The sequence below is a fragment of the Schistocerca serialis genome, chromosome 4, assembly GCF_023864345.2.
Source record: "Schistocerca serialis cubense isolate TAMUIC-IGC-003099 chromosome 4, iqSchSeri2.2, whole genome shotgun sequence".
Classification (NCBI taxonomy): domain Eukaryota; kingdom Metazoa; phylum Arthropoda; class Insecta; order Orthoptera; family Acrididae; genus Schistocerca; species Schistocerca serialis.
The window spans coordinates 736,751,683-736,773,235 of NC_064641.1; the positions used below are offsets into that span (position 1 = coordinate 736,751,683).

A 21,553-nucleotide genomic window follows, 5' to 3' on the forward strand; every position below is an offset into this window, starting at 1 on the left:
TATCTTTTTCGATGTCTTCACATTTTTCCTGCAGCCATTTCTTCTTAGCTTCCCTGCAGTTCCCATTTATTTCATTCATCAGCGACTTGTACTTCTGCATTCCTGATTTTCCCGGAACATGTTTGTACTTCCTCTTTTCATCAATCAACTGAAGTATTTCTTCTGTTACCCATGGTTTCTTCGCAGCTACCTTCTTTGTACCTGTGTTTTCCTTCCCAACTTCTGTGATGGCCCTTTTTAGAGATGTCCATTCCTCTTCAACTGTACTGCCTACTGCGCTATTCCTTATTGCTGTATCTATAGCGTTAGAGAACTTCAAACATATCTCGTCATTCCTTAGTACTTCCGTATCCCACTTCTTTGCGTATTGATTCTTCCTGACTAATGTCTTGAACTTCAGCCTACTCTTCATCACTACTATATTGTGATCTGAATCTATATCTGCTCCTGGGTACGCCTTACAATCCAGTATCTGATTTCGGAATCTCTGTCTGACCATGATGTAATCTAATTGAAATCTCCCCGTATCTCCCGGCCTTTTCCAAGTATAGCTCCTCCTCTTGTGATTCTTGAACAGGGTATTCGCTATTACTAGCTGAAACTTGTTACAGAACTCAATTAGTCTTTCTCCTCTTTCATTCCTTGTCCCAAGCCCATATTCTCCTGTAACCTTTTCTTCTACTCCTTCCCCTACAACTGCATTCCAGTCGCCCATGACTATTAGATTTTCGTTCCCCTTTACATACTGCATTACCCTTTCAGTATCCTCATACACTTTCTCTATCTGTGCATCTTGAGCTTGCGACGTCGGCATGTATACCTGAACTATCATTGTCGGTGTTGGTCTGCTGTCGATTCTGATTAGAACAACCCGGTCACTGAACTGTTCACAGTAACACACCCTCTGCCCTACCTTCCTATTCATAACGAATCCTACACCTGTTATACCATTTTCTGCTGCTGTTGATATTATCCGATACTCATATGACCAGAAATCCTTGTCTTACTTCCACTTTACTTCACTGACCCCTACTAAATCTAGATTGAGCCTTTGCATTTCCCTTTTCAGATTTTCTAGTTTCCCTACCACGTTCAAGCTTCTGACATTCCACGCCCCGACTCGTAGAACGTTATCCTTTCGTTGATTATTCAATCTCTTTCTCATGGTAACGTCCCCCTTGGCAGTCCACTCCACTATACCTAATGATGAAAAATGCTCTATTTACAATTATCTATCGATCCCGCCAATTTTGAGTCGATTGCTAGTCATAACCTTTAGGGGCGATTTTCTCAGAATTGCGGGGGTGTTGACCCAAAATGTCTGTGAGTCCTTCGTTTTACGTTGTACACAAGCGACCTGTCAAATTTGAGCTGAATCGGTTGGCCGTGTCTGAGGCCTTCACCTTGTAAGGCATTCAGCCTGACCGAGTTGCCTCCAAACACGTCTCCGATGATTGTCTGGTTGAAGGCATATGCGACACTCATCGGTGAAGAGAAAGTGATGCCAATGCTCAGCGGTCCATCCGGCATGTTGGCTGGGTCCATCTGTACCGCGCTGCTTCGTGTCGTGGTTGCAAAGATCGACCTCGCCGCCGACGTTGGGAGTGAAGTTGCGCATCATGCAGCCCACTGCACGCAGTTTGAGTCTTAACACGACGGCCTGTGGCTGCACGAAAAGTATTATTCAACATGGTGGCGTTGCTGTCAGGGTTCTTCCGAGCCATAATCCATAGGTAGTAGTCATCCGCTGCAGTTGTAGCCCTTCCTGTCTCTCTGTATCTACACCATGCCCGAACAACATCGCTTTGGTTCACTCCAAGACGCCTGGACATTTCCCTTGTTGAGAGCCCTTCCTGGCAGAAAGTAATAATTCGGACGCGATTGATACGCGGTATTTACCGTCATGGCATGATTGAACTACAGACAACACGAGCCGTGTACCTCCTTTCTGGTGGAATGACTGGAACTGATCGGCTGTTGGACCCCCTCTGTCTAATAGGCGCTGCTCATTCATGGTTGTTTACATGTTTGGACGGTTTGAGTGACATCTTTTAACAGTCAGAGGGACTCTGTCTGTGGTACAATATCAACAGTCAACGTCTATCTGTAGGAGTTTTGGGAACTGGGGTGATGCAAAACCTTTTTGATGTGTGTATTATGTACTGACTCGCTCTACATGTCCTGTAACGGGAATTTCCGATCACCGTTTAGAGGAAAACTCTTTCGAATCATTATAGAAGGAGGTTTTAGGCAACTTTGAGCCAAATTTCACACTTCTGCATCGCATGCGTATGAGTAGGAAGAACAAACTTGTAACGTTCGGCTACTGCGTTACTAGTGCCCTGCTTGACGCAGTCGTCGTTAAATATCTGGGCGCAGCGTTGCAAAACGATATGAAATGGAATCAGCATGTGAGAACTGTCGTAGGGAAGCCAAATGATCGATTTATTGGGAGAATTTTAGGAAAGAGAGGTTGACGTGTAAAAAAGACCTCATATAGGACGTTGGTGCTAGAGTGTTTTAGGTACGTACCAGGTCGGATTAAGGAAAGACATCGAAGCAATTCAGAGGCGAGCTTCTAGATTTGTTACCGGTAGGTTCAGACAACACGTAAGCGTTACGGAGATGCTTCGGGAGCTCAAATGGGAATCCTAGGGGGAAGGTGACGTTCTTTCTACATCTACATCTACACTCCACAAGTCACCTGACGTTGCGTGGCGGAGGGTACCTTGGGTACCTCTATCGGTTGTCCCTTCTATTCCAGTCCCGTATTGTTCGTGGAAAGAAAGGTTGGCGGTATGCCTCTGTGTGGGCTCTAATCTCTCTGATTTTATCCTCACGGTCTCTTCGTGAGATAAACGTAGGAGGGAGCAATATACTGCTTGACTCTTCGGTGAACGTATGTTCACGAAACTTCAACAAAAGCCTGTACCGAGCTGCTGAGCGTCTCTCCTGCAGAATCTTCCACTGGAGTCTATCTATCACCTCCGTAACGCTTTCTCGATTACTAAATGATCCTGTAACGAAGCGCGCTCCTCTCCGTTGGATCTTCTCTATCTCTTCTATCAACCCAATCAGTATTCAAGCAGTGGGCGAAGAAGGCTACTGTAACCTACTTTCTTTGTTTTCGGACTGTATTTCCTTAGGATGCTTTCAATGAATCTCAATTTGGCACCTGCTTTACCGACGATTAATTTTATATGGTCATTCCATTTTAGATCACTCCTAATGCCTACTCCCAGATAATTTATGGAATTAACTGCTTCCATTTGCTGACCTGCTATATTGTAGCTAAATGATAAAGGGTTTTTCTTTCTATCTATTCACAGAACATTACACTTGTGTGCATTGTGTTATGTCCGCACTATAACACAACAAATATTCCGTGATAACCAAATCTATTTGACCTTCTGTCACTCAAAACAAAACTTAAGTTCGACTACACAACACTTCGCTGGCTGTAGCGCCAAGGAAAAATCAGAGTCACTAGTAGAGAATAAAAATCCAAACCACTGTCAACCAGTCGATACCGACGCGTCGCAAGTTTCCAGCCAGGGAGGCCACGGTACGGTTCGGTCGTCGTGAATCCAACAGCCGGGTAGTAACACAGTCACCGGCGAAGATTGAACTGGTTAAACGGCCTCCGGGAGCTCGCTTAAATCCGCAGGTCCGGTCAATCAGAGTGTTGATAGATGGCGCCCTTATTCGGTTGCTCACTCTGGTGGCAAGGGCAGCGCCGCCAGGGTAATCCGTATCGATAGTGGTGTGTACGCTGCCGCTAACCCCGCGACGACGCGTTCACTTGCGCCAGTTGTTGACATCGTGTGCGGCGCCAGTGGTACTCGCTGTGTGCCGCGCGTGTTGTAGCACGCCGCGCCGAGTTGACGGCTGCTGTGCGGCGGCCGATACGACACATTGAGATTCAATTGCCATTCCCTGCACCATGCGTCAATTCGTTGCAAATCCTCCTGCATTTCAGTACAATTTTCCAGAAACACTGTTGATTAAATTTAGAGAACCGGCATTTGAAGCTGACTGCCGAACGGTTCTACTGCCGCGAAAATATGTTGCACGTAAGGACTACCAATGTCGACAGTTGTTTTTCCCTTGCTCTGTTTGCGAGTATAACAAGAAAGGAGAGGACCAGTATTGGTATGGGGTATCGTCCGCCGTGCACCATACGGTGGCTTGCGGAATATCTATGTAGATGTAGATGTAGAATGGGGGAAAATTAAGGGGTTTCAGAAAGATTACCCTTTAATTGTTTCGTGCAGTGTACTTCGCAAATATTGTCTTAGTTTCGTGTTTACAAATACTAGCTAAGACCTTGATGGGGAACTGTATCTGCGTTGAGGGGCACGTGTGGTGTTTGCAGGCGGAGCTGGCGAGCATCGGCAGCCCTGAGGAGCAGAGCTTCGTGACTGCGAGCATCCGCAACTCGCCGGAGTACAGCACGGCCGCCGTGTACTGGCTGGGAGGGCGCGCCGTCCCTGCCACCAACCCCTCCAGGGGGCGCGGCGCATGGATCTGGGCATGGGCCGACGGCACGCCCATCTCCTACTCCGGTCAGTACACATCATCTGCCGTCACTTCAACAGATGCAGGGCGCCCACCGCGCATCGTGATCAGGAAAAAACAGAACACCTTGAACGACTACAGACAGGACGTTCATATTCACAGGACATGTACATTGCTGTGTTGTGCAGAAATGATTAGCATTTGAATTGCGTCAGCCCGCGGCTTCAAGGTCAACATCGATATCGCGGCGCAACACCACCTACCGGTAAAATATGCCTGTTGCTCTCGTTGTTGCTACACTACTGGCCATTAAAATTGCTACACCACGAAGATGACGTGCTACAGACGCGAAATTTAACCGACAGGAACAAGCTGCTATGATATGCAAATGATTAGCTTTTCAGAGCATTCACACAAGGTTGGCGCCGGTGGCGACACCTACAACGTGGTGACATGGGGAAAGTTTCCAACCGATTTCTCATACACAAACAGAAGTTGACCGGCGCTGCCTGGTGAAACGTTGTTGTGACGCCTCGTGTAAGCAAGAGAAATGGTCACCATCATGTTTCCGACTTCGAAAAAGGTCGGATTGTAGCCTATGGCCATTGCGGTTTACCGTATCGCGACATTGCTGCTAGCGTTGGTCGAGATTCAATGACTGTCAGCAGAATATGGAATCGGTGGGTTGAGGAGGGTAATACGAAACACCGTGCTGTATCCCACCGGCCTCGTATCACTAGCAGTCGATATGACAGGCATCTCATTCGCATGGCTGTAATGGATCGTGGAGCCACGACTCGATCCCTGAGTCAACAGATGGGGACGTTTGCAAGACAATAACCATCTTCACGAACAGTTCGACGACGTTTACAGCAGCATAGACTAGCAGCTCGGAGACCACGGCTACGGTTACCCTTGACGCTGCATCAGCCGGCCGTTGTGGCTGTGCGGTTCTAGGCGCTTCAGTCCGGAACTGCGCTACTGCTACGGTCGCAGGTTCGAATCCTGCCTCGGGCATGGGTGTGTGTGATGTCCTTAGGTTAGTTAGGTTTAAATAGTTCTAAGTCTAGGGGACTGATGACCTCATATGTTAAGTCCAATAGTGCTCAGAACTATTTGAACCACCAACGCTGCATCACAGGAGCGCCTGCGATGTTGTACTCAACGACGAACCTGGGAGCACGAATGGCAAAACGTCGTTTTTTCGGATGAATCCAGGTTCTGTTTACAGCATCATGTTGGTCGCATCCGTGTTTGGTGACATCGCGGTGAACGCACATTGGATACGTGTATTCGTCATCGCCATACTGGCGTATCACCCAGCGTGATGGTATGGGGTGCCATTGGTTACACGTCTCGGTCACCTCTTGTTCGCATTGACGGCACTTTGAACAGTGGACGTTATATTTCAGTTGTGTTATGACCCTTGACTCTACCCTTCATTCGATGCCTGCAAAACCCTACATTTCAGCAGGATAATGCACGACCGCATGCTGCAGGTGCTGTACGGACCTTTCTGGATACAGAAAATGTTCGACTGCTGCCCTGGCCAGCACATTCTCCAGATCTCTCACCAACTGTAAACGTCTGGTCAATGGTGGCCGAGCAACTGGCTCGTCACAATACGCCAGTCACTACTCTCGATGAAGTGTGGTATCGTGTTCAAGCTGCATGGGCAGCTGTACGTGTATACGCCATCCAAGCTCTGCTTGACTCAATGCCCAGCCGTTATTACGGCCAGAGGTGGTTGTTCTGGGTACTGATTTCTGAGGATCTATGCACCCAAACTGCGTGAAAATGTAATCACATCTCAGTTCTAGTATAATATATCTGTCCAATGAATTTCCGTATATCATCTGCATTTCTTCTTGGTGTAGCAATTTTAATGGCCAGTAGTGTATTAACCGAAGGCAACGGATCAGTGTGACTTGAGTAATCGTGCAGGATGCCTCGCGGGCATATGCGCGAACCGTATCGTCAAATCAGTGGTTTTGAAGGACTGCACGTTATTGGCACGACGGAAAGTGATGCATCCGTCCTGGAAACTGCTGGTCGTGTGGCACGAAGCATTTCGGCAGTGCAACGTGTGTGTGCAGAGTGGTTCACGGAAGGCCGTACTACACGACGAGATGGGTCAGGTCTTACCACCCAGACACCCCTCCCCCTCCGCCCTCCAAGAAGATCGACACCTCAACCGAATGGCATTCGAGGACAGATGTACGTCTTCTTGGTCTCTGGTGCAACAGTAGAACACATTGTACACTGTCCATTATAATTATCCGGGCTGTTATGCCGTGGTCGGTTGATGAATTCTGTGTCAATTCCCAACGAGTTGCTCGACGCTGAGAGGGAACATCTCCACAATGGACTAATGAAGAACGGATATTCGTCCGCCGAAATAAAACGTGCTTTGAGGCAGCCACGCGGAAATCATACTGACGTACAGGCTACTGCAAAATCTAAGGTTCTCCTGCCGTTTGTTAAAAATGTAACGTAAAGAATAGGGAGGATCTTGACGAAGCGGAATATTACCGTAATTTACAAGCCCACCAGGAAGATACAGGAATACCTTAAGTCTGCCAAGGACGCTCGTAAACCATTAGAAAAAGCTGAAGTGCATAGGATCCCATGCAGCTGTGGAGATGTTTATGTGGGTACCACCAAAATAACTGTTTCAAAACGTTTGGAAGAGCACAAGGGCAATTGTAGAAGAGGAGAAACGGAACGGTCAGCTGTTGCGGAGCATGCTTTCCAGCCAGGTAACCACCATATTCATTTCGAGGAGACGCAAGTACTAGCGGCCACAAGGAGATATTACGAAAGGTTCGAAATCGCCAAACATCCTAATTATTTCAGTCGAAAGGAGGAGGGCGTGAAATTAAACGGTATATGGATGCCGGTGTTCAAGAAGATGTGTACGACCCGTCTACTACTGGCTGATGGCAACGGCGATCGACGGCAGCGGACAGCGGCCACTTCACTGACGTTTTCAAAACACGTGACGTCACGCCTCGACGCAGGAGCGCGCGGACACGGAATTTAGCGGCAATCAGTAGCGAGCCAGTGGGTGTGTTGGACCTTCCATCGAGTTACAGACTCCCTTGAAGATGTCCCCCTCAGACGGGGACGAAACGTTGGGAATTAACGCAGAATTCATCAACCGATCACGGCATAACAGCCCGGATAATTGTAATGGACGTGACATTTCCGGCCGTAAAAGTCTACATTGTAGTAACATTGTACGCTATCGGGAGTGACATCCGTCGCCGTTTATTGCGGGATTCGTTACGTGCACCTCGTCCACTTCTCCCCCTTCCGTTGACTAATGTGTAGAAAAGCACTAGACGGCAATGGTGTACGGAACAACGTCACTGGGGACAGGAATGGTATCAGATAGGTTCTGTTTGTTTGAAAATGATGGCCGCATTTTAGTTTGTCTCAGACAGGGGGAGCGGCATAACAGACATATAGCACCAACTCGAGGTCTTATGGCGAGGCGTGCTATTGAGTACAACCACAAATCACAGTTGCTGCGTGTCCAGGGCTCTGTGACCCGTGTGACCTATGTGAATGACATCCTGCGATCCGTAGCCATACCTATTTTGCACAATATCCCAGACGCCACTTTTCAACCAGACAATCCAGGACCACATCTTGCTGCACGATATGCCCTACACACCCACCGTCGTGGCGACTGCACAGATATCGTTTCACCATTTCCCACCGGCAGCGGAGCTGATCTCAAAAGCTTGTGTATATATTGTCTCGACTAATTAAGAGCCATTCCCTGCCGTGTGCGTCGGGCATAAAGCATCTCTGAATCACGTTGTGAATCTAATTGTGTGAACTAGCAGTTGAAAATTGATCTCGTTTTCTATTTCCAGAGATATTTCATGCACTTTCAGCCACGACGGATCCAATGACAGTGATTTTATTTACTACTCGGGAATAACATAGCAATCGGGTTCCAGTCTATTTTTTCTAATTTTTGTTTCCCAAATAATTTGATTTAGTTACCTTCGTAGTCAATATGCCTTCGTTAAATCCTATTATCTATTTGTAACAAGTTGATCAGCTTTTCTCAATAACCCTTGAATATCCACAGATATAATTGTCTATGTACTAGCTGATTTTTGGCATTTAGAAAACACGGAGAATGTCTCGTATATATTCTGTTTTATTGACACAATTCACTTCTTAAATTAATGAGAGATGGCACTGGGGAATCAGTGGAGGAGAAGTTGATCCTAGTGTCTATCGTTTCGGTATAATAACAGTCAGTCCGTACCACATTCCTTCGCGTTCCTATCACCAAAGATATGATTTCCCATGAAACTGTCCTTTACCATTAATATCTGATAAATTATAAATATGTCTCTGGTTTTACATTGTCTAAGCTTCTTAATTCTCATGACACGAAATTAATTATAAGTTCGAGTTCTTTCAATGTCTGTTCAGCACAGATTTAGTCTTTTCACGGGCACTATATATCACGCCTCGTTTATTAGCAGAATCGCCTTGACAACGATCGGCAAAGATATTAGAATGATAAGGTCCAACTATTTTCTCTCCCAATATATCAAAATAATCTATTATCCACCACTCCAGTGTCTAATCCAGTTATCAGAATGATATTTCATAAGGGTTTACAATCCCTAACTTCCGACTACTACGGAAGACTGCGAACATGCACCATTGAGAACAAAGACTCAAGAGAGCTAACAATGCTGCGCATTTTGTTTATATATTATATTCGAAACAAGACGCAGCTCTGTTATATCTTCCTTGGATTCACTTTGTACTACTTTGCGTTACTCTATTTCAAATATCTACTCTTTGTAAAATTTTAACTAACTATTACTTCGAAATACAACTACCGTTTTTTGGCTGTTGGGTCATTTCGTACTGAATTTAATATTCGTTCCTGAACACCCACTCTCGAAAGAGCGGTTACAACTAACACGTCCCTTCTTGGTGTCACGGGATCTCGGCTTTTCGCCCCTGCCCGCCAATCGAAAATGTGCGCGATGTAGAGAAAGGACGAGTGCAGCGCTGTGACCCAATGCCGACTGCTACAGATGAACTTTGGAACCAGATGAATGCAGCTTGGACGACAGGATGCCATTCGCGCCTCATATGCGTCGATGCCACCACGAATGGAGCGGTTTATCAGGACCCATGGCAGACCATCTGCCTACTAGGCAGCAGGACACGTGCTGCACCGAGGTGCCTCGCTTTCTGCATAACACGCTAATGTACAGGGTTATTACAAATGATTGAAGCGATTTCACAGCTCTACAATAACTTTATTATTTGAGATATTTTCACAATGCTTTGCACACACATACAAAAACTCAAAAAGTTTTTTTAGGCATTCACAAGCCGATAATCAAGTTCCTCCCACACTCGGCGCACCATGTCCCCATCAATGAGTTCGAAAGCATCGTTGATGCGAGCTCGCAGTTCTGGCACGTTTCTTGGTAGAGGAGGTTTAAACACTCAATCTTTCACATAACCCCACAGAAAGAAATCGCATGGGGTGAAGTCGGGAGAGCGTGGAGGCCATGACATGAATTGCTGATCATGATCTCCACCACGACCGATCCATCGGTTTTCCAATCTCCTGTTTAAGAAATGTCGAACATCATGATGGAAGTGCGGTGGAGCACCATCCTGTTGAAAGATGAAGTCGGCGCTGTCGGTCTCCAGTTGTGGCATGAGCCAATTTTCCAGCGTGTCCAGATACACGTGTCCTGTAACGTTTTTTTCGCAGAAGAAAAAGGGGCCGTAAATTTTAAACCGTGAGATTGCACAAAACACGTTAACTTTTGGTGAATTGCGAATTTGCTGCACGAATGCGTGAGGATTCTCTACCGCCCAGATTCGCACATTGTGTCTGTTCACTTCACCATTAAGAAAAAATGTTGCTTCATCACTGAAAACAAGTTTCGTACTGAAGTCATCCTCTTCCATGAGCTGTTGGAACCGCGCCGAAAAGTCAAAGCGTTTGACTTTGTCATCGGGTGTCAGGGCTTGTAGCAATTGTAAACGGTAAGGCTTCTGCTTTAGCCTTTTCCGTAAGATTTTCCAAACCGCCGGCTGTGTTACGTTTAGCTCCCTGCTTGCTTTATTCGTCGACTTCCGCGGGCTACGCGTGAAACTTGCCCGCACGCGTTCAACCGTTTCTTCGCTCACTGCAGGCCGACCCGATGATTTCCCCTTACAGAGGCATCCAGAAGCTTTAAACTGCGCATACCATCGACGAATGGAGTTAGCAGTTGGTGGATCTTTGTTGAACTTCGTCCTGAAGTGTCGTTGCACTGTTCTGACTGACTGATGTGAGTGCATTTCAAGCACGACATACGCTTTCTCGGCTCCTGTCGCCATTTTGTCTCACTGCGCTCTCGAGCGCTCTGGCGGCAGAAACCTGAAGTGCGGCTTTAGCCGAACAAAACTTTATGAGTTTATCTACGTATCTGTAGTGTGTCGTGACCATATGTCAATGAATGGAGCTACAGTGAATTTATGAAATCGCTTCAATCATTTGTAATAGCCCTGTACATGTCCGGTGAATATGATTGTTCTGTCTCTAGTCGTTCAAGATGTTCTGCTTTATCTGAACGTGAGTCCACATTAGCTTCTTATAGTACATAGGATGCATGACGTAGTGAAGACCCCAACACCGCTACAAAAGCTCTTTCTCCAACGTCATCCTATACATCCCAGAGTCTGCAAAAAAAGTGAATCACCTAGAACGAGATGAAGAAGTGAAATGAAACTTCACGAGTTGCGAGGGTATGTGATGTTAATTCCGTGATTACAAAATCGAGCCAAATTCACAAAGATGCTGACCATTTATCAGTATGACACTGCCCACTCTGGTCTAGATGAAAGCACTGATTCGGTTGGAAAAGGGTGTCATACAGCCGTTATTCCTTCTCTTGAGGCAAGCAAGCCCACAACTGTTGTAACTGGTCAGTGATATCCCGGATACAGAAACTGGGACGGAGTTGACGTCTTAGCTGATCCTAGACATATTGTACATGAGAATCTCGAAGGCTGTGAGAGTACTTCAACATCATGCACACAGTGTATATGATACGTCATACGCGACACGATCAAAAACCAACCAGAAATTTTTAGTTTTGAGGACTTCATACATCCGATTTTAAAAACTCTTTTACTTTGTTGGTACACATGTTCCTGATGAATGTTTGCATTTTCAGCTGTTTTCAACACTTAGTTTCTTGTTGACCGTTGAAAATGGCTCAAATGGCTCTGAGCACTATGAGACTTAACTTCTGAGGTCATCAGTCCCCTAGAACTACTTAAACCTAACTAACCTAAGGACATCACACACATCCATGCCCGAGGCAGGATTCGAACCTGCGACCGTCACGGTCGCTCGGTTCCAGACTGTAGCGCCTAGCACCGCTCGGCCACTTAGGTCGGCGACCTTGAAAAGGTTACGCGTGTTTTCGAGTGCTAGGGGAAAGTAAAAACACTTACGAAAAATATGGATAAAATAATTTGCATTTAATTTTGATTTGAAAATGTCATAAAGTGCAGCACCTCACTCTAAATGTTGACTACCAGCCCGGTTAGCCGTGCGGTCTCACGCACGGCTTTCCGAGCTGGGAAGGAGCCCCTGGTCCGCGGCAGGAATCCGCCCGGCGGACTTGTGTCAAGGTCCGGTGAGCAAGCCAGTCAGTGGATGGTTTTTAGGCGGTTTTCCATGTGCATCAGCGAATACGGGCTGGTTCCCCTTATTCCGTATTCCGCCTCAGCTACACTACGTCGGGGATTGCTGCTCAAACGAGTTCTCCACGTACGCTTACGCCACCATTACTCTACCACGCAAACATAGGGGGGGGGGGGGGGGTGTCCACCGGGGATCGAACCGCACAATAACCCTGAAAGAGTAGTTCGAGGTGGGGCGGCGGAGGAATGAAGTAGACTGCGTTAGTTGTTGTGGGGTTGTGGACCACTGCGGCTGCGGCGGGGACGGAGCCTCTCCGTGGTTTCTAGGCCCCCGGTTAACATACAATACAATACTATACTATGAATAAGACAAGAGCTTACGAGTGGTATAAACGTTTCAAAGAGAGTCGAGAAGACGACCGCCCTTGACGCCATAGCATATAAATTAGTCTAAAATGATGAAGAAGTAAGTAAAATGGTTGTGGAAGATCGCCGAATCACCATCAGGAAGATTTGTGATAATGTGGGCATATCCTTCGACTCATTCCAAGCAATTATTTTCTGATGCTTTGGACGTGAAACGTGTAGCAGTAAAGTTTGTTCCGAAACTGTGGAATTTCGACCAAAAACGACGTCGTAGAGTCATCGGTCAGAAATTGCTGAATGAAGTCGACAACGATCTAGAACTTCTAAAGAATGTTTTAACAGCTGATGAAACCTGGGTATACGGGTATGACGTTAAAACCAAGGCCCAATCATTCCAATGGAAACTGCCTGGCAAGCTAAGACCGAAAAAAGTATGAGAAGTTCGATCATATGTGAAAATTCTTCTGCTTTCTTCGATTACGGTGGGATAGTGTAACATGAGTTCCTGCCTTATGGTCGTACGGTCAGTAAGGAATACTAGCTGGAGATATGCACCGTTTGCGTAAAGCAGTCCAAAGAAAAGGACCTGAATTGTGGAAAAGCTCTCGTGAAAATTGCATATCGATAATGCTCCCGCTCACACCTCAAATGGTTGTTCGTAATTTTTTTTGGCAAAATAAAACAGTTATGTTGCCTCAACCACCGTATTCGCCGAACATTGCCCCATGCGACTATATTCCTGAGGCTGAAGAAAACCATGAAAGGTCGCCGTTTGACACTACCTGATCAAAACAGAATCTCTGAAGAAGTTGAACACCATACCGAAAAATGAGTTCAAGAAGTGCTTCCAAGATTGTAAAAAACGCTCACACAAGTGTATTATATCTGAGGGGGAGTACTTTGAAGGGGAGGAAGTTGATGTTGAGGAATAAATAATGATACTTTAAGAAAAACAGAAATTCTCGTTACGAGCATTGTCTTGTTGAAAAATGGTATCACGATGCTGTCGCGTGAGGCGTAGCACGTGAGAACGTAGGATATCCGTGAGATACTGTTGTACCGTTAGAGTTACGTCGATCACTATCAGTTGTGACCTGCAGTTACACTCGATGGTTTTCCACACTTGAAATCAGTACCAGTACCGCTGTGCCTAACCAAAACATTGGAAGAATGGAGCCTCTCCCCAGAGCGCCACCATATTCGCCGACGATGATCATCCAGGGTCGTGCAGAACCGCCATTTCTCACTGAACACAGTGCGACACCGTTCATCAGCAGTCCGTGCTTCCCGGTATCAGCACCATTCCAATCGCAGCCGCTTATGTTGTGTTAACGGCAATCTGCGCAGGGGACTGTAATTCCCTAATCCGGTTGCCATTAGTCTGTGATCAATGGTGCAGGATATCTTTAACCTTCTCGCAGCGCAGGCACAGATATGGGGGGGGAGGGGGCGGTTGCTATGTCCTAATTGTACAGTACGGCAATCCTCCTTTGTGGTGGTCAGACGTCGTAAACCCCGACCTCCACAAGGAGCATGCCTGAGCTCACGTACCCAGGCCGTTCAACATCAGGCCATTCCACTCGTCGTCAGTTACAGTACTGATTCAAGAGGGATGTGTGAGGAGACACGGAACGGTATTTCTGTGTTCTCGTAACAATTTGAGCGCAAATTTTAAATTCCGGGAACTTTTGGATACCACCTCGTAAATCTAGTCCCATGGAAAATACACTCCTGGAAATTGAAATAAGAACACCGTGAATTCATTGTCCCAGGAAGGGGAAACTTTACTGACACATTCCTGGGGTCAGATACATCACATGATCACACTGACAGAACCACAGGCACATAGACACAGGCAACAGAGCATGCACAATGTCGGCACTAGTACAGTGTATATCCACCTTTCGCACCAATGCAGGCTGCTATTCTCCCATGGAGACGATCGTAGAGATGCTGGATGTAGTCCTGTGGAACGGCTTGCCATGCCATTTCCACCTGGCGCCTCAGTTGGACCAGCGTTCGTGCTGGACGTGCAGACCGCGTGAGACGACGCTTCATCCAGTCCCAAACATGCTCAATGGGGGACAGATCCGGAGATCTTGCTGGCCAGGGTAGTTGACTTACACCTTCTAGAGCACGTTGGGTGGCACGGGATACATGCGGACGTGCATTGTCCTGTTGGAACAGCAAGTTCCTTGGCCGGTCTAGGAATGGTAGAACGATGGGTTCGATGACGGTTTGGATGTACCGTGCACTATTCAGTGTCCCCTCGACGATCACCAGTGGTGTACGGCCAGTGTAGGATATCGCTCCCCACACCATGATGCCGGGTGTTGGCCCTGTGTGCCTCGGTCGTATGCAGTCCTGATTGTGGCGCTCACCTGCACGGCGCCAAACACGCATACGACCATCATTGGCACCAAGGCAGAAGCGACTCTCATCGCTGAAGACGACACGTCTCCATTCGTCCCTCCATTCACGCCTGTCGCGACACCACTGGAGGCGGGCTGCACGATGTTGGGGCGTGAGCGGAAGACGGCCTAACGGTGTGCGGGACCGTAGCCCAGCTTCATGGAGAAGGTTGCGAATGGTCCTCGCCGATACCCCAGGAGCAACAGTGTCCCTAATTTGCTGGGAAGTGGCGGTGCGGTCCCCTACGGCACTGCGTAGGATCCTACGGTCTTGGCGTGCATCCGTGCGTCGCTGCGGTCCGGTCCCAGGTCGACGGGCACGTGCACCTTCCGCCGACCACTGGCGACAACATCGATGTACTGTGGAGACCACACGCCCCACGTGTTGAGCAATTCGGCGGTACGTCCACCCGGCCTCCCGCATGCCCACTATACGCCCTCGCTCAAAGTCCGTCAACTGCACATACGGTTCACGTCCACGCTGTCGCGGCATGCTACCAGTGTTAAAGACTGCGATGGAGCTCCGTATGCCACGGCAAACTGGCTGACACTGACGGCGGCGGTGCACAAATGCTGCGCAGCTAGCGCCATTCGACGGCCAACACCGCGGTTCCTGGAGTGTCCGCTGTGCCGTGCGTGTGATCATTGCTTGTACAGCCCTCTCGCAGTGTCCGGAGCAAGTATGGTGGGTCTGACACACCGGTGTCAATGTGTTCTTTTTTCCATTTCCAGGAGTGTATGTCCAAACTAATACGCTAAGTAAATGATCGTTCAACCGATATTCGTTCATCGTTCTGCGATCTTTATCAAGTTGGATTAATGAAAGAGATGCAGGAATTTAGAAAAAACACTGTGGTTCGTCCAGTTTCTTTATGTAGGCCTAGAACGTCACAGAAATGCACCTCTATCGGGAGACGACCCGAGAGAGACTTTGTGGATCGTGGAGAACGTACTCTCAAAATTCCGAGAATCCGCGTTCCAGTTCTAGTCAAGAAATATATTAAAACTTCCTGGCAGCTTGAATCTGTGTTGCAGGCCGGAACTCGAACCCGGAAGGGGAGAGGTGATGATGTTTGTATGGTGCTCAACATCGTGGTCATCAGCGCCCGTACAAGTTCCAGTCTTTCCATTTTCAGTCTCGCCGCTACCCGAATGTTGAGGACAACTCAAACACCCAGATTCTGGACGGAGAAAATCGCCGACCCGCCGGAAATCGAAAATGGGATCCCGTGATCCAGAGGCAACAACGCTAGCCCCTAGACGACGAGCTGCGGACTAATGGGAGAGGTACTGACAGAACTGAAGCTGTGAGTCGTGTCTGGGTATCTCGGTTAGTAAGAGCATTGCCCCCCAGGGTCAAGGTTCCAGGTTCGGGTCTCGCCCTGATGCGACGTTTTAATCTGCCAGGAAGTTTCAAAACAGAGCACTCTCCGCTACAGAGTAAAAGATTCATTTTGGACGAAGCAAATTCCTTCGTCCAACATATATCTTTCGTAATGGGTAACAGAAGGCATACGCGTACTTCAACTGATAGACGAATGAATGAAGTACAAAGCGTTCAGATAAACTCAGGACTGAAGAAATATACGACACTTAGGAATGAAATAAACATAAAGTGCACCAAAGTCGAGGCGAATTGGCTGCGGGAAAAAAATGAAGTAATCGAAAACGAAGTGGTTGTCGGAAGGGCTGATAGGACAGTTAAAACAGCCTTTGGTGAAATTGAAAGCAAGGATGTCAACATTAAGAGTGCGATGGGAATTTCAGATGAAAAGAGTACATTGAAGACTTCTGTGAAGTGAATGACTTGTTCAGATGACACGATTGAGAAAGAAATGGGAGAGCACAGGGGATCCAATATTAGAGTTTAATACAGTTTTGGAAGACTTGCGATCAGATAAGGCAGATGGGATCGATAGCTTTAGATAGGAATTTTTGAAATCATTGGGAGATACGGAAACCAAGCTACTATTCTAGGTAGTGTGTAGAATTTCTGAGTATGGAGGCATACCGTCGTATGTCCGGAAAAATATCATCCACAAATTCTCGAATACAGCAAGAGCAAATAAGAGCGAGGCGTATCACACAATTAGCTTAACGGTCGATGCAGCCAATTTGCTTACAATGACAATATACAGAAGAATACATAAGAAAATTGATAATCAGCTTATATTTCGGAAACATAAGGGCACCAATTACTTTGCAATTGATAGAGGAAGTAAGACTCGGAAAAAATTAAGACACATTCAAAGGAATTCTGGACCTAGAATAAGCGGTCGACAACGTAAAATGCACAAGATGCTGCAAATTCAAAGAGTAGTTAGTTATAGATAATAAAAGATAATATACAATATGTACAAACGAATGGAAGATCAAGAACGAAGTGCTCGGGTAAAAAGAATCTAGGACAAGGATATAGTCTTTAACCCCGACTATTCAATCTATGCATCGAAGAAGCAATAACGAAAATAAAATAAACGTTCACGAGCGAGATACAGATTCAGAGCGAAAGAAAATAAATATCAGGACTCGAAGAAAGATGAAAGTTATGAAGAGTAACAGAAATGACATTAACGATAAACTTAATGTCAAAATTTGTGATCATGAAGTAGACAATGTTACAGAATTCTGCTGCCTTGGAAGCAAAATAACACATGACGAACGAAGCAAGACACAAAATGCTGACTAGGACAGTAAAAGAGGGCTCTGCAGGCCAAGAGAAGTCTGCTAGTATCAAACATCGGCCTTAATCTGATGATGAAACTTTGTAGAATGCACGTTTGGAGCACAGTTGTATATACAAGTGGACCATGGTCTGTAGGACAACCACGAAAGAAGAGAATAGAAATGATAGTGATGCGGTGCTATAGAAGATATTGAAAGTTAAATGGAACGATGAGGTAGGCAATGATTATGTTCTCCGTAGAATCCGCGAAAAAACAAATACACTGAAGCACCAAAGAAACTGGTATAAGCATGCGTATTCAAATACAGAGATACGTAAACAGGCAGAATACGGCGCTGCGGTCAGCAACGCCTGTATAAGACAACAAGTGTGTGGCGAAGTTGCTAGATCGGTTACTGCTGCTACAATGCAAGTTTATCAGGATTTAAGTGAGTTTGAACGCGATGTTATAGTCGGCGCACGAGCGATGGGACACAGCCTCATCAAGGTAGCTCTGAAGTGGGGATTTTCCAGTACGAACATTCCACGAGTGTACCGTGAATATCAGGAATCCGGTAAAATATCAAATCTCCGGCGTCGCTGCGGCCGGAAGAAGATCCTGCAACAACGGGACTCTCGACGACTGAAGAGAATCGTTCAACGTGACAAAAGTGTAACCCTTCCGCAAATTGCTGCAGACTTCAATGTTGGGCCATCGACAAGTGTCAGCGTGAGAACCATTCAACGAAACATCACCGTATGGGCTTTCGGAGCCGAAGGCCCACTCGTGTACCCTCGATAACTGCACCACAACGCTATACGCCTCACCTGAGTCCATCAATACCGACATTGGACTGTTAATGACTGGACACATAATGCCTGGTCAGAGGAGACTGGTTTCAAATTGTATCGAGCACATGGACGTGCATGGGTGTGGAGACAACCTCATGAATCCATGAACCCTGCATGTCGGACTGTTCAAGCTGGTGGAGGCTCTGTAATGGTGCGGGGCGTGTGCAGTTAGAGTGATATGGGACCCCTGATACGTCTAGATACGACTCTGACGGGTGACACGTACGTAAGTATCCTGCCCGATCACCAACATCCATTCATGTCCATTGTGCATTCCGATGGACTTGGGAAATTCCATCAGAACAATGCGACACCACTCCACATGTCCAGAATTGCTACAGAATGGCTCCAGGAACACACTTCTGACTTTAAATACTTCCGATGGCAATCAAACTCCCCAGACATGAACATTATTGAGCATATGTGGGATGCCTTCCACTTGCAACGTGCTGTTCAGAAGAGATCTCCAATTTTACGGATTTATGGAAAGCGCTGCAGGATTCGTGGTGTCAGTTCCCTCCAGACTAATTCAGACATTACTCGAGTCCATCCTACTACGTGTTGCGGCACTTCAGTGTACTCGATATTAGGCAGGTGTACCAGTTTCTTTGCCTCTTCATTCCGATACCAGAAGACATGGAAGACACTGACAGGAAGATCATACAGGATGATAGGGTATGTGTAATGACAGCAGAGAATAACTTCCATGCTCTTAGAGAGAGCTGTAGAGGGTTAAAAGTGTAGGAGAAGACGGAGATTGGACTAAATCCAACAAATAATTGAGGACGTAGGGAAGACACGTGTAATGACATTAGAGAATAATTTCCATGGTCTTAGAGGAAGCTGTAAATGGTATAAATTGTAATGGAGTACGGAGATTGGAATACATCCAACAAGTAATTGAGGACATAGGCTGCAAGTACTCCTCTGAGATGAAGACGTTGGAACAAGAGAGGAATTCTTGGCGGACCGCATGGGAGCAATCAGAAGACTGATGACTTTAAAAAAGACATAAATAAAGATGACCACTACGATTGTATTAGAGCGAGGGGTTGAGGAGAGCTAAATAAAAACAACTACATCTACTAGGAATACTGAGGGGTTGAGGAGAGTTGAATAAAAACTACTACATCTACGGCATCTAGTAAATGCAGTCTTCCCGAAAGCACATTGAATCTTCAGAGTTTCCAAGAAAAAACAAAACTCATTGGCGTTTTGGAAAATTTCTCAGTCTTCCGACAATTTGGCTGCAAACCACGTGTAACGAGACATTTTCGTAAATATCCTGCCGAAAACTGGCGAAGTACGATTGAATGTATTTTGATAGCATCTTCATGAGAAGCAGTTTCTCGTTCGTTGTCAGTCAAATACGAAGACATGTGAAGGCTCTTGATAAAGTTTTTATATTGCCTATAGAAATAAAAGTAGCATGATATTTATTGTAATAATAAACATTAGTAAACAGCAAAAAATATTGAAAATTCAATTACGTTTATGCAGATACAGCTGTCTCCTTATTATATTACCTTTGAAATATAACATGAGCGAAATAATATCACTAGTGTTGGAAAAATATAAATTTACAATAAAGGATGAGAGGGTTTCGATTCAGCGATCCCCCGATTACGGAGCTTGAACGCTAACAGCATAACTGGCACCATGTCGTACTTAGGGGCGCAACACACCGGTATATCACTGACGTTTAAAATTTCTCTTCTGATTTTCTCGAAATCGCCTAAGTAGTACGCCTTACTACTTGCACTCTACGTTGTCCTTATGGAGTACTAAAAGTGTACGAAGTCCGATGTAAGTCCGTGACCCGAACGTCACGACCTCCCCTTGTGAGTATACGGAATGAAATTTGCAAACACGTTATGGCCTGGTATCGGTATGTCACCTGTTTACTATCCTCAACAATTCTGCTGTGCCATTGAGCACTTTCATTCATCGGCCGCCAGAGTAACCAACTATGCATTTTGCGTCGAAACCTGTATTAATGTCAATTCGTACATCTCCTTTGTGGTACCACACAGTTTTTTTTTTTTTTGTCTTACAGTACATCTAGATGTGAAGGGTAGAGTTGTAGTGTAGTGTGGTGAGGTCTTGTGGTGCTGCTGCAGATTAGATTAGATTGGATTAGTACTTGTTCCATAGATCATGCATACGATACTTCGTAATAATGTGGAACGTGTCAGGTTAATAAAATGTGTCTATACAAAGTATTACATTACACAAAATATTACATGAGACTTAATGTTTTTTATTTATTTATTTTTTGGGTGGGGGGTGGGGAAATTACCCACTTACTATATCCAAAAAATTAACTAATGAGTAGAAGGAGTTGCCATTCAGAAATTCTTTAAATTTGCTTTTAAATTCTATATGGCTATCTGTCAGACTTTTGATGCTATTAGGTAAGTGGCCAAAGACATTTGTGGCAGCATAATTTACCCCCTTCTGAGCCAAAGTTAGATTTGACCCTGAGTCGTGAAGAGCATCCTTTCTCCTAGTGTTGTAGCCATGTACACTGTTATTACTTTTGAATTCGTTCGGATTGTTAATAACAAATTTCATAAGTGAATATACAGGGTGTTACAAAAAGGTATGGCCAAACTTTCAGGAAACATTCCTCATAAAGATAAGATGTTATGTGGACATGTGTCCGAAAACGCTTAATTTCCATGTCAGAGTTCGTTTTAGTTTCGTCCACCTACGCTCAATGGAGCACGTTATCATGATTTCATACGGGATACTCTACCTGTGCTGCTAGAACATGTGCCTTTACAAGTACGACACAACAAGTGGTTCATGCGCGATGGAGCTCCTGCACATTTCAGCCGAAGAGTTCGTACGCTTCTCAACAACAGATTCGGTGACTGATGGATTGGTAGAGGCGGACCAACTCCATGGCCTCCACGCTCTCCTGACCTCAACCCTCTTGACTTTCATTTATGGGGGCATTTGAAAGCTCTTGTCTACGCAACCCCGGTACCAAATGTAGGGACTCTTCGTGCTCGTATTGTGGACGGCTGTGATACAA

The 21,553-nt window shown here is 46.0% G+C and overlaps 1 protein-coding gene across 1 annotated transcript in view; it reads left to right on the forward strand.

Moving 5' to 3' along the window:
- Positions 1 to 21,553, forward strand: part of LOC126474735 (uncharacterized) — a 575,439-nt gene that overhangs the window by 271,591 nt on the left and 282,295 nt on the right. The window contains exon 10 of the mRNA XM_050102214.1: positions 4,376 to 4,565. Coding sequence (XP_049958171.1) covers positions 4,376 to 4,565 — 190 coding nt within the window. The remainder of the gene's footprint in view (positions 1 to 4,375; positions 4,566 to 21,553) is intronic.